The 15,219-nt window shown below is 40.4% G+C and overlaps 1 protein-coding gene across 1 annotated transcript in view; it reads right to left on the reverse strand.

The window, feature by feature from the left end:
* The window catches only part of prmt3 (protein arginine methyltransferase 3), a 101,592-nt gene that overhangs the window by 37,790 nt on the left and 48,583 nt on the right, over positions 1-15,219 (reverse strand). Inside the window, exons 12-13 of the mRNA XM_080729450.1 lie at positions 7,928-8,115; positions 873-959 (exon numbers count right to left, since the gene is read on the reverse strand). Coding sequence (XP_080585576.1) covers positions 873-959; positions 7,928-8,115 — 275 coding nt within the window. The remainder of the gene's footprint in view (positions 1-872; positions 960-7,927; positions 8,116-15,219) is intronic.

Below are 15,219 nucleotides of genomic sequence, written 5' to 3' on the forward strand. Positions count from 1 at the left end.
TCACACATTTTGCAAGCCTACTGTAGGATGGCTCAAAGTAGAAGACGGGGTTAAACAACTCAAAATGGGACTGACTTTCAAAATAGTCAATGCAAATCTGCCCTCAACCCCCACAGTGCCCGCATATCTGACCAAACACCATCAAAAAGTTAGCGACACCCACAGCTACAACACTAGAGGGAGCGCACACAACGATTTGATAATAAAAACCCATAGTACAAATATGGGAAAATTCTCCTTTTACAACACTGCCACTGCCAAGTGTGGAATTCCTTGACTATTTCCCTTAAAACATGTGAATCACTGGCCTCCTTCAAAATGGCCCTGCAAATTCCACCTTTCAGGAGGCCCCCCACCTACCCCCACTTTCTCCCTGCACTGAACATTTTTCGTAAATGCAACAAATGTTATTTTTGTTATGGTTGCTGCTATGTCTGTAAATTGAGTGCCAAGGAATTCCGACGTCAAAAAGACTGTAAAAGGCCTTATTCGGGATGTTCCTGTTGGGCAGGATGTTCAAACTGTACCTGTGCTGTGCTGCATCTTAGTGACTATTGTACTTGTGATGTTGTTCATTGTGACCAATAAAATATTCAATCAATCAATGAAGCCACGCTGTTCCCATGTGGATCTCGAGATCCATGATCCCATGTTTAAGCATTAATAGATAGTGAAGCTACCCTCTACTCACAAGTAACAGATGGATTGTCATGATCGGACACAATGGCCAACCTTAAGCAAAGTTAAGTGTGTGTGTGTGTGTGTGTGTGTGTGTGTGTGTGTGTGTGTGTGTGTGTGTGTGTGTGTGTGTGTGTGTGTGTGTGTGTGTGTGTGTGTGTGTGTGTGTGTGTAGGCGCGTGCGTGTTACCTACCGTACAGCTTGTGGTGTGCGTTATCTTCAGGCAGAAATCTGATACAAACTCCAGCTCTGACAGACACACACTGTTGCAATCGATGGTCTGTTGAGAATAGACAAAATACAGTATATGAATATAGATGCATGCAACAGCACACACCATGTGAAAGGGTTCTTATCCAGAGTCCAGAGTTGCAAGTGCAACCACAAAATACGGCTGTCACGATTATGACATTTTACATGACAATTAATCGTCACTCAAATAATTGCGATTAAGGATTTAATTGTGTTTTTGTCGCTGACAATTACATTTCTGTTTGGCTTATAGGCTTTGAAGTTGCACATGGCATATATGACACGACATAACCTAAATACACAAAGAAATGACTGACATATTTGACAACTTTTTACTTAAAAGAACATTGATAGTGGAAATAGCTGATTTACAAGCTCACGAGTCGCGATCTTTAAGCTTGTAGATCTGCTTGTAGATCTGCTATTTACACTATTTTTGAAAACTGTTTGAAAATATATGAATATTTTTCAACATGGAAAGTAACGATCATGACAAAATAATTGCTATTATGTCAAATAATTGCGATTATGTCAAATAATTGCGATTTCTGTGGTCTGAGCACTTTATGACAGTGACGGCATGAGATAAGAATTATTTATTTTGCTGGTGAAGTTATGAAATGTACAAGCACATGACAAGCTTGTGGTTCAACCACTGGTTCTATTATGATACAGTATGCCCACAAAAGGATGCTAAGGTTAATGTGGTTAAAGGATTTAGAAAATGTTACTTTTAACACCTTCTAAGCCAAGGGGAGCCCCTTAATGTTAAAACCGTACTATATCGCACATCCCCCCCGGGACTCTCAGCCACGTCGTACATTCCCGGACTTTGTCTTTAAAACCGGAATAAAAGCTTTTGATCCGAAAATCGGCGATCGTCTAACCTTCCCTAGTCACCACTCGTGCACTGATAGCTCATGCAGACCGTGCATGAAGCAGAGGTGACGTCAGCGCCTCTCCTTCTCCAAGGCACCTTCCACCCATCCGTTTACTGTCTACACACTCGAGCTCCTCCTGCAGCCATGCTTGGGGCTATGCTAGCGAAACTTTTCAGTTCTGTTCTTCAGTCACACATGGACTATTTGCGGGGACATTTACGTGAAAGGATCGCGCACGCGAAACGCACGGGGACATCGACGATCGGCCAAAACCCCCATTCTATCCCAACGGAAATCGAGAAAATCATGGTGAGTTACTGGCCTGGGGGAAAAAAAAAAGAAAAAACAGCGGCGCTGTTCAAGATGGAGGGGCTGCGGGGTCATGTTTATAAACATAATATTATGTCTCAGATCACAATACAATAATAGAAATGTCACGGCTAATCTACCAACCACCATTCTATTTCGGACGTCAACGTGTTAAAAGAGTCCTCCTATGCCCTCATGGACCATTTAGTTTGAGCTGCCATGTTGGAAACAAGTACACTTCAAGAAGATGACAACAGCGTGGAAGGAAAATAACTTATACTGCTATTAGCAACGATTCATTTTGAAACAGTGAGACACAAAAACAGCTTAACTGCCAGGATATATTGCTTTGTCACCATAGTAATAAAACAGCCATACATGAAAACAGGGTCAACACCTATATGAGTCAGCCAGCCATACTACAGCTGATTTGTGAACTGAAGCTTGCTCAGCCTAATGTCTAAAACCAGTATAATACGTGGACTTTTTTCATAAAGTTGGTCAACTGGATTGAGGAGGAAAATATCAGCTAGGAGATCAGATGCGTACAGGGAGATGTGAGAGGGAAATAATTCCATGATTTCCTGTGTGTGATGTCAGAATAAATTACATCAAAATGAACCCGCCTGTGGAGGCTAAACATGGCTTTTGTGTCTTACTATTACTCATGCTCCCTGTTCCCATGTGTTCACATACTGTACTGTATGCTGTGACCCACAATTAAGGGTGAAAAGCGCCATGTTTTGGCCATCTGACCAGTGATGTATATCGGATCAGTTACCCATAGGCCTATATGGAGACCCCTGATACCCATATATGGAGATCCATGTACAGATCCTTCTCGAAAAATTAGAATATTGTGTAAAAGTAAATTTTCTTGAAACTGTCATATTTCTTGAAACTTTCATATATTCTAGATACATTGGACATTCAGTGAATTATTCCAACCCTTTTTTTGTTAAAATTTTGAATTTTTATGGGATACATCTCATGAATTTCAAAAGTCCATATTTCAAAATATTACACTATTACACGAAACCACTCAAAACAAGGATTTATAATAGCGAAATGTCAACCTTCTGAAGTCAGAGTTGTTTGAAAACAGTGGGAAGTTTCCGAAGTCAGTTATGATTTGGGGTGATATGGCATCTGCAATGCTTTTTCACACAATATTCTAATTTTTCGAGAAGGATCTGTATATGGAGATATGCTGAGAGACCCCAAACACATGTTTAATCAGTAATTCGTTATGTGAAAGTCCTATGACGTCTAAGACATCTAACATCATACATACAGTACAATCCCTTTTGTGCCCATATATGGAGATCCCTGTCTGTAGAACCAGCCACACAGATATGGGCTGTCTTGGCCATATATGGATTCTGTTCTGTGGATTCAGTGTGGTATGTGGCCGATGTGGCCTCCATGTATGGACATTCCCATATGAAGTTCTGTTAGATATGGGCTTAATGATGACATCAGGGATCTCCATGTAAGGGCATACAAGGGATTCTGTTAGTGTGGTTCCCCTGACATCTCAGCGATGTCAGAGGGTGATGTCAAAGCGTTACACAGAGACGTGACACGGAGACAAGATGTGACCGTTTTCATACTAAACAACAAGCACAACTTAATGCTGCTTCAGATGCTTACAAAACATTCCCACAGTGTGGTCTCCCATTCCTAGAGGGGAAAAAATAAAAACCTCATCTGCTTTACAAGAATTCACAATTCCACAAGAGGGCTCTCAATTTTACGGAATAGCAGCCAGCCTTAATGGAATGTTATTGGATCGCATCAGTGGCGGGCAGTAGATGAGAATCCATGTAATTTGGAGCATGGGGTCTGTCTATTTGTCACTGGAGGGGAGAAACTATCGATAGAGGATTCAAATTCCATTATATCAGGCACTCCCCTCGTTCATCACACACACAGGGATGAGCGGTGAGCTTGTTGCCAGGCAGTGGCTACAGCAAATAGGACCGACTGGGAGTGGAGAAACATGCCTTGGTCTGGGACACAAGGAAGAGAAATGGCCATGTCCTGTACTTTCAAAATGGTGCCCACGTTCTTGGGAACATTCACAGTGAAATATGCTTTTAACCCATTTAGGCCTGGAATTCTTTTATACTTTAACTATTGAAAAACAGACAGCGCTGCACCGAGTGCCGCGCTGTGAACTTGTAGATCTGCTATTTTTGAAAAGTGGTGAAAATGTGTGCAAATCTTTGAATGTATGTATTTTTAAAGCAAACATTTGTAACTCAAATTCTAAATATTTTGAGATGGGGGTCCGTGGCCAAATACATATCATTTTAGGGGGCCTTGACATGAAAAAGTTTGAGCATCACTGACATAGAAACATAGGTTTGTTTTTTTTTTTAAAGAAAAAGAAAAAACATGTTTTAGACACTTACAGAATCGGTTCAAAATATTCAAAGACTTGCACACATTTTCACGATTTCTTAAAAATAGCAGATCTACAAGCTCGCAGCACGGGACTCGGGTGCGATACACGATTTGTGGACCGGCGTTGCACGATCTACACGCACAGTGTAAATGGTAAGACAACTTTGTCAGAGAAGATGATTTTAAATTGGTGCAGCCAATGAGTTAAAAGTCTTATCAGCATTCGTTTCTCTTGCAAGGCTCTGCTACTCCCCCCAGTTGTGCAGAGAGGGGAAAATCATTCTCGTTTTCACTGATCTGAAGAAATTAAATGCTCACCAGTCTACAGTATGTACGTATATAGTATATACCGTATGTACTGGATGAATGTTCTTTCAGTGTCAGGGGATATTAATAAAATCTGGGAATAAATTCCTAATTTCTTCACCAATGTGTTTGTAAAGGTGTCAAGTAACACGTCGAACAAAGTTTGAAATTCAATTTCCCAATTTCATGATTCTGAATCCATTGCAGGCATTTGTTTTGCACAAAAAAACACTCCTTGGGCTAAAAACGGCCCACACAAAATGTATTGTGATGACATGGAAAAGTGTCATCACAAACCATGTTTTTATGTGCAAAACAAATGCTTGCAATGAATTCAGAATAATGAAAACAATCCTAGTTTGACCCCTGACGTGCAAGCAGATTTTTTTTCCTATGGAAAGTGAATTTCAAATGTTATTCTATGTGTTTATAATATATACACCTTTACAAACACATTGGTGAAGACATTTCTTAGTAAGGAATTTATTCCCAGATTTGACATTATTCTGATAATATTCCATGATTATAGTGCATGTGTCTATGTGATTGTGTTTTTCTGTGTGCAGGTATGTGTGTATATATGGTTTATCTCTCCATCATCTCTATCTGCTGGGAGGTGTGAGGTATAGTGAAGTTTCCTTAAGTTTCCTTAAACAAGAATTATAGACAAATCACAAACACTTCACTACACCAGTGTGCACACACACACATTCAGAGAGAGACTCACACCTCTCTGATTCACTCTGTCTGTCTGTGTCCTAACAACGCTGGCCACCAACACAACAACACAGTTACTCTCATTAGCAGTGTACACTTGTGAGTTTGGGATTCTGGGGGCTTTTATACATGCAAAATATTAATTATCCATTTTGAGTACAATTGAGACTTAATCTACCAAAACCAGTCATAGGGATTCTGGGATTTTAACTCATGGGATGCCAAAAACGTCCAGGAACGTGATAAGAATTACCCCCTGTGGAGTGCCGTGGTTCCGTTATGACCTCCAGGGACTGGTTAACTGGTTACCATGGCAACCGATAAACGGTTTTTTTTCTTCTCCACGTGAAAGACAAGACTTTGAACGGCCGCGAAAGGGAGCTGCCGCGCGTAATCAGGTAAAAACAATAGGAAGGATGCATGGCAGTTAATCTATATTAATTATATCAAATATTATATATAAACCTATATTATTTTCTATAGTACTGTACCGAAATAGTCTACTGCAGGGGTCTTCAACAGGGGGTCCGCGACCCCTAGGGGGTCCGCGGAGGTACTGCAGGGGGTCCGCGAAATTATTGCAAAAAAAAAAAAAAAAAAAAAGATTTCAAAAAATGTTTTATTTTTTATTTTTCACATTTATGTTAACTCATTGAATGCCATTTCAAGATGGCCCCCAAGTACCAGACTGCCACTATCCTAGATTTCTAGTGCACGGATCAATTTTTAGTGCACGGATCGTGCACGCCCATGCACCATATATGCATCATATGTGTAGTACTTTTTAACAGCTTTCAAACAAAAAAATCCGCTTGGAAATCCGTTCAGGCATTCATGAGTTACAAGCCTTCAAAGTCAGACAAAACAGCCATTTTTGACATTTTGAAAGATGTGTTTGTTTGTTATGGGCTACACATGCAATTTCACAATTGCGATCATGCCTAATACATTTGAGGCATTTTTAGAAATTTTTTTATAAAAAAAGAATTTGAAAAAAAAAAAAAAAAAATGTTTTTTTTTTTTTTTTTTTTTTCAAAATGGCTTCCAACTCGGGAAACTCGGGCTCTGGCAGCCTGGGACTACTGTAATAACTCGGGAAACTCGGGCCTTGGCAGTCAATGAGTTAAAAAATCAATCATGATTCTATCCATTTTGAATAGCTTGAATCCATGATTACTATGCAATTGACAGATTGTTGATTGCGACCGTAGGTCGCACTTACTACAGAAAGCTGCTCGAGGTGTCCGTCCGTCCGTCCGTCCGTCCGTCCGTCCGTCCGTCACACACGTCACACGTCACACTTTTGCCCTGCTCATATCTCCGCAACCGTTGCCCCGATCCATGCCAGATTTTGCACACACACTCCTTACCTGCCAAACTACAACCTCCAAGGACCCCCGGAGCTCCAGGGACCCCCAGCTCCCTCGGGGACCCCCAAGTGTAAAAAATGAGCACATGTGCAAAAATTACCAAATGACCACCCCAACGGGGCTGCTCACGGGGCATTCCCGGGGACCACCCACTCCTGGTGCTCCAGAACGGATGCAAAAGTGGTGGCGCCCCCAGTGGAGGACCCCCTGCCACTGCAGCTCACATAAAATGCCGTAACTCGGGCTAGGAGCGACCGGGAGAGCCGGGGCCGGTACCTATTCGTCCGCCTTGGCGGCGCGGAGACCCCACCCCTCATTTCTCACATGGCCCTCTAGCGCCACCATGAGGCCGATTCAGATTTTGCCCTAAAATCACGAAAATCACTACACAGTATGTCTACACTCATGTCATCAACATGCTCAGGAAGATTTTGGAAAAACAAATTTTTGCTCTATTTGTGGAGATAAGTGACCTACGGTCGCTTATCTCCCGATTAGGGAGTCTTACTGGTATTATTGACATTGGTTCTCAGTTAATAAGTAGTATGTTTAGAAATGGTAGTGGTACGGCCCACCCTGCTCGCTGTAACTTGTACATGTTTAAAATAAAAAATATGTCGTAGCCCCGACCCCCGTGCGTGTGTGTCTGTGTGAGTGAGTGGTGAGTGTGCCTGGCCTGCACAAAACAGCGCCCCTCCTTTAACTAGTGTGTTGTGTGTGGCCACTCAAGGTATTGCCAGGCTACGGACACGGCCAGCCACCCAGCCACCCAGCCACCCACCCACCCAGGGACATACCCACGGACATACCTGTCTATTGGGAGCGCTTTCACCGCTCCAAAAATCTACTGGGAAAACAAAGTCCGTACAAGAACAGAAATATTCCCCCAAAGAGAGAGGACAATGCTTGCCAAACTTCAACAATGTATTACTTCAGGGCTTCGGCTTCGGCTTCATGGTTATGGTTGGAAGTTACCGCTAAACTGTGCGCCTGAGTGAGATTACCTGTATGACTGCTGGTTCAGAGATGAGAGTGTCTGCGCTGATGACTTCCACCACTGCCTCTGGCATCACAGCTTTCTTCATACACGACATGTTGAAGCCATACACATCGTCCCAGAACGCAATGCGCTCTCTGTGCTTCTGTTCATCTCCCACTGCAGCCAGGCTGATGTTACAGAGGTCTGGATAGACTGAGGATGAAAAGGAGAGACGTTCTGCACTGTAATACATACTGTACTTTCTTCTTTCGTGTATTATTTCTACGGATTTGTTTGTGAATATAAAAGGATACGTCTGTGAATTTGAATTATAATAACAACCCTTTTTTATGTTGTGGGTCTATATTCTAAGAGAGTAATATTCTCCTAAATGCAGGGTCAGTAAAAACCTGCTCAGCCATGTAAATGCAGACCTATTTGTGAAGTTATGGATTTCAATCCGCCTTATGGCCTCAATTAAATCGAAATGTCTAAAATATAATACACACGTTCCCATTCAAAAACAAGTTTTAAGTGAACTTATGAAATTGTACAAATACATAAAACATTCATTCAGTACTGTGTTACACCTGCCATTTACTGTTATCTTTCTCTGGTCTCTTTATGGGTAAGATGACAGCAGAATATTACAGTTTACAGTTTAGGCATTTAGCAGACGCTTTCAATCCAAAGCGTCTTACAATAAGCAGATAATACATCACTATAATAAACAAGATAATATGTCAGAACATCAACAACAATATAACAAATGCATATATATTAATTTCGCCAGTGCAATTGTATTGACAAATTTATTTTCTACCACTGGTGAGCTTTTTAAAGAATATTTGCTGTTTACATTCAGCTTTTCTATACATCATAATTCAAATAAATATAGCAATATAGCAATTTTATGTAAGGATATCTCAACTAAGCACAAATACAACCTGACCAATGGGCTCTGAGATGACTTATAGATTAGGTTTTGTGTCTTTCCAGGGCTAGATCATTAATTTTGATGATAAAGACAGACCCCATGTCTGCCTAAAATCAAAACATGAAATAAACTATGATAGTGCTGTAATTATTACTATTATTTAATGTCAATGAATGTAATGGCCAATTAGAGGATGCTCTGGTGTCCCGTGGGAGTGGAGCACTGCATCAATTTCATGCGACCCAAATAATGACAGCATCCATCTTCTTCTTCTTGAACCACACCCCGATCTCCACTCTGGCCTACTTTTCACACTGTGGATTTCAGTGTCAATCAAGGTATATAAAAGAAGTAATTGTCTCGATCCAGCTATTCCAGCTAGCAGATTCGTCACAATTGGGAGGCAGACTGGAGCCAGAAGTTTGATGGAATACATTGTAGTCTTTTTTGTAGGTTTAAAATAAGATAAAACATGGACCTGATTAAAATTCTCCATGTATACACCTAAATAAACCTGATTTACCCGATTTAAATTCTAATTGGGTGCAGAGGGGGGGGGTCTACACCTTTTTACAACCCGATCAAACACCAGATCGGATTGATCTCACCACTTGATCCAAGACCTTCAATCGGGTTTTATCTTAATCAGACTGGAAGAAAAGTGTAAACTGAGCTACTGAGAGCTAGGTGGACCAGCTTATGAACGAACACTATTTCTGAACAATTGCGACCTTTGTAAAAAACTGTCCAGGAAAATTCAATGTAATTAAATAAAATGATACAGTGCACACCGTATAATTTTATTGAGGTATTTGAAGAGCAGAGAGTACGTTTCTCTCCGTTATCGTGAGACTGACGATCATTGACGAGATCAACGACAAAATATAGGTTCATGAATGTGGCAAAATGCACCAGAAATTCTTAATGCAACAGAAATGAATAACTGCAAACTAATTGGCTATCGCTATCAAACAAAAGTAGAGAGAAGCTGTGACCTCACCACTCTGACGGACAAGAAATAAATAATCCTGTTTGTTTGTTGACAATAATCCCAATGGGATGTTTATTTCAGAAGCTAGAATCATGAGAGTTTGACCATGTTTGAGCCTGTTATGCCTACAAATCAAATTGAACAGAATTAATTTGCACAAAATCAATATCCCGCACACATCATCTACGTGCCCACATAATGCCTGATATGGGAAATGTTGCATTTGCCATTAAAGTTTGGCTGTGAAGTGAAGACAGTGAACAGGATTTTTTTTCCCTGACTCATGCATTGGCTGACTGCTCTTACTCACCTGTCCGTGTGTAGAAGGACCTAATACCAAAATAGCATTCTGATCTAGAAGAGTCATGTGACTTACAAGTAGGGATGGGAAGATAATCGTTATAATCGTTTACTGTGATAAAAAAACACTCACGATAATCGTATCGTGGAGATTTAAATTGACATGAAATTATCCTCCATCATAGCCTAGTTCCAGACCCTGAATCGCTAACCACACCCCTTAAAATTTTTGTTTTGAATAATGAAGTGAAACGAAATGTCAATTCAGGCTGAGTGTCAGGCTACCTCCATCATGCACTGAGACCAATTTACCTTTTATTTGCTGAGCTGCATATCCAGTACCCTAACCCTAACCCAGGAAATAACGTACAGTACTTGATACAGTCTTTTTTTTCCCACTCTACTAAATCTCTTAGCAGAAAAATAGCCGATCTACAAGCTCATGTGAACTTGTAGATTGGCTATTTTTTGGCAAATGTGCAGCCCCAGTATAATGGCTGTTGGGGATATTTGATTATCGTGATAATATCGTAAATCACCCTTTTTTTTGGTCACAATAATCGTGACATGAAATGTTCATATTGTCCCATCCTTACTTACAAGAAGACCGCTATACAGTATGTGATTGCAAAAAGACAGCTATAAGGATTGTGTTTTTGACTATGGAAAATGGAAAACATTGTTCAAAACTCAATATTGTCTTGTCTGTATTTGTTTCTGACTGGCAGAGTTTCTGTCTATTTTGCTGATTCAAAAAACAGCAGAGGAATTTTCTGCAGATGACAGAAGGAGCTGGTTGCTCTCTTGGGAACAACACGTAGACCTTCCCTTCTCATACAGTGTCAGAGAGTTGTGCATTTTGACACTACGCATTTTGCACAACGCCAGAGGTTTTCAGCCCTTTTACACTGGACCCCAAATTCTGCACTGTCCACTAATTCAGGAGTTCTTTGTCACACGGCGGAATTTTACATTATGATACAGTAGATCACGTGGTAGCCTCAACTTAAAATGTATTTTAATTGTAATTCTGCCCACATACATACAGTATATGTACCCAATAGAATATCTTAGTTACATAGATATCGTTCACGTGAACTAGTTTGTTTATGCTTATGCATTATAATTATCAAAATTGCTATGGCGGCACCGCACCGCGGTCACGGTCACTGAGCACCACCACCCTATGTGTCTGTTTTTAGCTCCCTCCTCCCCGGCTGGAATCCAGCCTTCAACGTCCCAGCAGCGGAGGTGGTAATCCACCCACCACCATAGCCATTTTTATCATTTCAACAAATAAGCCAAACTAACTACTTGCCATGAACAATGTTGCTAAAACTAAGATATCTGAGAGGTTATATGATTTTTATATGCACAGATTTAGTAATAAGACATTTTCACTTAAGGCGACTTCCTGCTTTTCATAGTGTGGGCAAGTGGAGACGGACCTTGCCTGGTTAATAAACCAGACTGGGTGGTCTGGTGTGCGGTCTGGTGTGCGGTCTGGTGTGCGGTCTGGTTTATTAACCAGGCTAAGACGGACCGGCCGACAGACACCATTAGCATATGAACACATCTGACAAAACTGTGAAGCCCGTTTGTCACTTTCACAAATCATATGCTGTATATTAGCATTTTTATGGTGTATCTACTATCTATTCTGCATCTAGCATGAGGCTTATCTATTCTGCATCTAGCGTGAGGCAATGTTTAACCAGCTCTGTGTGTGTGTGTGTGTGTGTGTGTGTGTGTGTGTGTGTGTGTGTGTGTGTGTGTGTGTGTGTGTGTGTGTGTGTGCAGGCGGGTGTGTGTGCAAGCGGTACACAGTACCTCTGTAGCCATTAAACGAAACGGGTATTTCTTACATTGATGCTCCTACATATTATCATGCAAGCGCCAGTTAAAGTTACTTTCCATCCCTCATATACTGTGTGCACATCCCATAACCCACACACTGCACATCATTTCGGAGCTCATATCTTTGAACGGGTAATAAGGGCTAGTAAACAATATTAGCCAAAGAGATAGCCTGATTTATCTTTTTATTTTGTGTCATAACAGCTTCAAGTAATGTGTTATTTGCCACCCCATAGGGACAATTCTTTCTCAACAATCCACTACCCAGTCTACCTTTCCCTATTTTCTAAAAGAAACAGACATAGGCATAAAATAAACAGACACAATGAAAGAACACAAACAATGTCAAATGTACATATGGGGTGAATTCAACCAAATGTGTGCACTCAAACCCGAATAAAAACAACAAAGAGCACCCCCACACCTCCCAAGGAGTGCTGCCCCCCATTACACACGAAGCGGGTCATCCACAGGACTTAGCTTCTCAACCTCTCTGAAAGAGAGTAAAGGCTTCCAAATCTTTTCCAAATCTTGCAATTTATCTTTGAGTATAAATCAAATTCTTCCCAAGTGTATATTACATCTAAGTCTATTGAATAAACATTAGACATGAATTACAGTGAGCATTAAGCACGGGTCTTAATGTCTTCACTGCATATTATTTTCAAATCTGAACGGATGTGGATAATCTGCCTTGTGATTAAGTCAGATCTTAAAAGTGCTGGAAGACACTGGTGTCCCAGCGAGGAGGAACATTAGCCATACAATGGAACATCCTGGCCTCTGGGCTTAGCCAAAGCATACTTGATGGCATACATGATACAATAAAGCAAAATGACAAGAATGAATTGGCGATGGGTGTTAAAATATATATTATATAGATAGGGCATTTGTCATTGCCTGAGGTTATCGAACAGAGGGGCTGGTATATCAGTCCGAGGCCGAGCTACCTAGATGAGGGCTTATGCAGCTGGGTCGGAGGTTGGCAGGCCAAGGGGTACGACTAATGCCCATACATTTATCACATATCTCTGCTGTCGGGCCAAAAACTCCTCACTCCAAAATGATCATTTTTGGGAAAATGAGCTCAAGTGGAGTTAAGAGGTTTTGACCGAAGGGCTTTTTACCATTTTTCATTGGTTCAATATTAGTTTAACCAATGCACAGACGTAAAGGGTGTTCAATAGCACATATTTATGAAAAAAGAGAGGGCCAATCGGGTGGAGTTAGCTGGTTTGGCAGAACGTGTGGAGTTCTGAGGTATTGTCCCAAGCACTTTTTACTACTTTCCATGGTTCAATATTATTTTAACCAACATTCAGATGTAAAGGGTGTTCAATAGACATGATTTATGCCAAAAAATCTAAAACCTCAACCTTTATTCACATGCTGATGAGAAAACTGTGTTTCATAATGCAGCAACCGAGGCAGCCATGTTTGACACGCTGAATTATTTTCTCAGTAAAGTTGCTCACATTCCCAGTTGATCACTAAGGATGGAGCTCATAAATCTTTATTGATAATGAGCGCCTTATTGATCCTTCTCATTGATCCGGGCTTTTATCTAGCCCACTGTTGAGCGTTTTCTAATATTTTGTGAGACATGAGACAACAAATTCTGAACATGATTTCTGGAATGATTAAAAAGGGGGCACTCCTGCTAACTTTGGAAGCCAATTTAATGGTATATGAAACATATGACATCTTGATCACATGACTCTCATGGTTCTTTAAGTGTATGCTACTTAGAAAGTTTCCACGAAGATACATTCATCATTTATTCTGTATTTGTAACTTTTTAACTGTAGATGTTCATTTGTATGGTTACAATTTACTACATGTTTGGAAACGTGGGAAGCTGAAGTACGTGCCTTGTCACAGCTAATCTCAAGAATTAAAGCAAAAGAAAAATCTCAGGGCTGGACATTTTTTTGTCCTAATTTGCGATTTTGCAAATACACCGGGAGTATTTTGTCACATTTAGAAATGTCAGGTTGTGTGCCGAGATGTGAGCCTACAGTACTCCAATACAAAGTGGGGATAATACATCTCTGATTGTTACCTTAGATTTATTGATTAACAAATCAGCTACTTTTCACCTGGTAGCATTATTCATAAATCCTACAACACTCCCTTTTCACTCCTCCATATCAGACCTACACTGATGTGTTCATTATTATGTTTCTACTTATAATTGCCCTATTCATTGTGAAAAGCAACGGTGGTACCTAAAGCTAAACCTCATATAACTAACATCACAATGTTTCGGTGAGTTTACAGATAATAAACAATATAACAGCACACACGCTCTGTCATAAAACGCACCATAATATTGGATGCTTGGACAGTGGACACTGCAGACAGACTGCAAGAGGAAATGACAAAGCATGAAATGCAAAAAGATATATAGCATATACATTTAGTTTAGTTTTCAGCATTTCCAGGCTTAAGGTATGGATGGAGATAGTACGTGCCTTGTCACAGCTAATCTCAAGAATTAAAGCAAAAGAAAAATCTCAGGGCTGGACATTTTTTTGTCCTAATTTGCGATTTTGCAAATACACCGGGAGTATTTTGTCACATTTAGAAATGTCAGGTTGTGTGCCGAGATGTGAGCCTACAGTACTCCAATACAAAGTGGGGATAATACATCTCTGATTGTTACCTTAGATTTTATTGATTAACAAATCAGCTACTTTTCACCTGGTAGCATTATTCATAAATCCTACAACACTCCCTTTTCACTCCTCCATATCAGACCTACACTGATGTTTTCATTATTTATGTTTCTACTTATAATTGCCCTATTCATTGTGAAAAGCAATGGTGGTACCTAAAGCTAAACCTCATATAAACAACTAACATCACAATGTTTCGGTGAGTTTACAGACCATCAGGCTTCTGATAATAAACAATATAACAGCACACACGCTCTGTCATAAAACGCACCATAATATTGGATGCTTGGACAGTGGACACTGCAGACAGACTGCAAGTGGAAATGACAAAGCATGAAATGCAAAAAGATATATAGCATATACATTTAGTTTAGTTTTCAGCATTTCCAGGCTTAAGGTATGGATGGAGATTACATCTGACATGGCTCTAAAACAAACCATGTCAGATGTGGATGTTGATGGTTTTCATTTTACAATTGAGTTTTTCATTGAAAACACCTCAGTGTAGATGAAGCCTGAGTGACTGATCGGCACCCTTGGTCCATGCATCACCA

This window comes from Nannobrachium achirus, assembly GCF_963921795.1.
Source record: "Nannobrachium achirus genome assembly, chromosome: 7".
NCBI lineage: Eukaryota > Metazoa > Chordata > Actinopteri > Myctophiformes > Myctophidae > Nannobrachium > Nannobrachium achirus.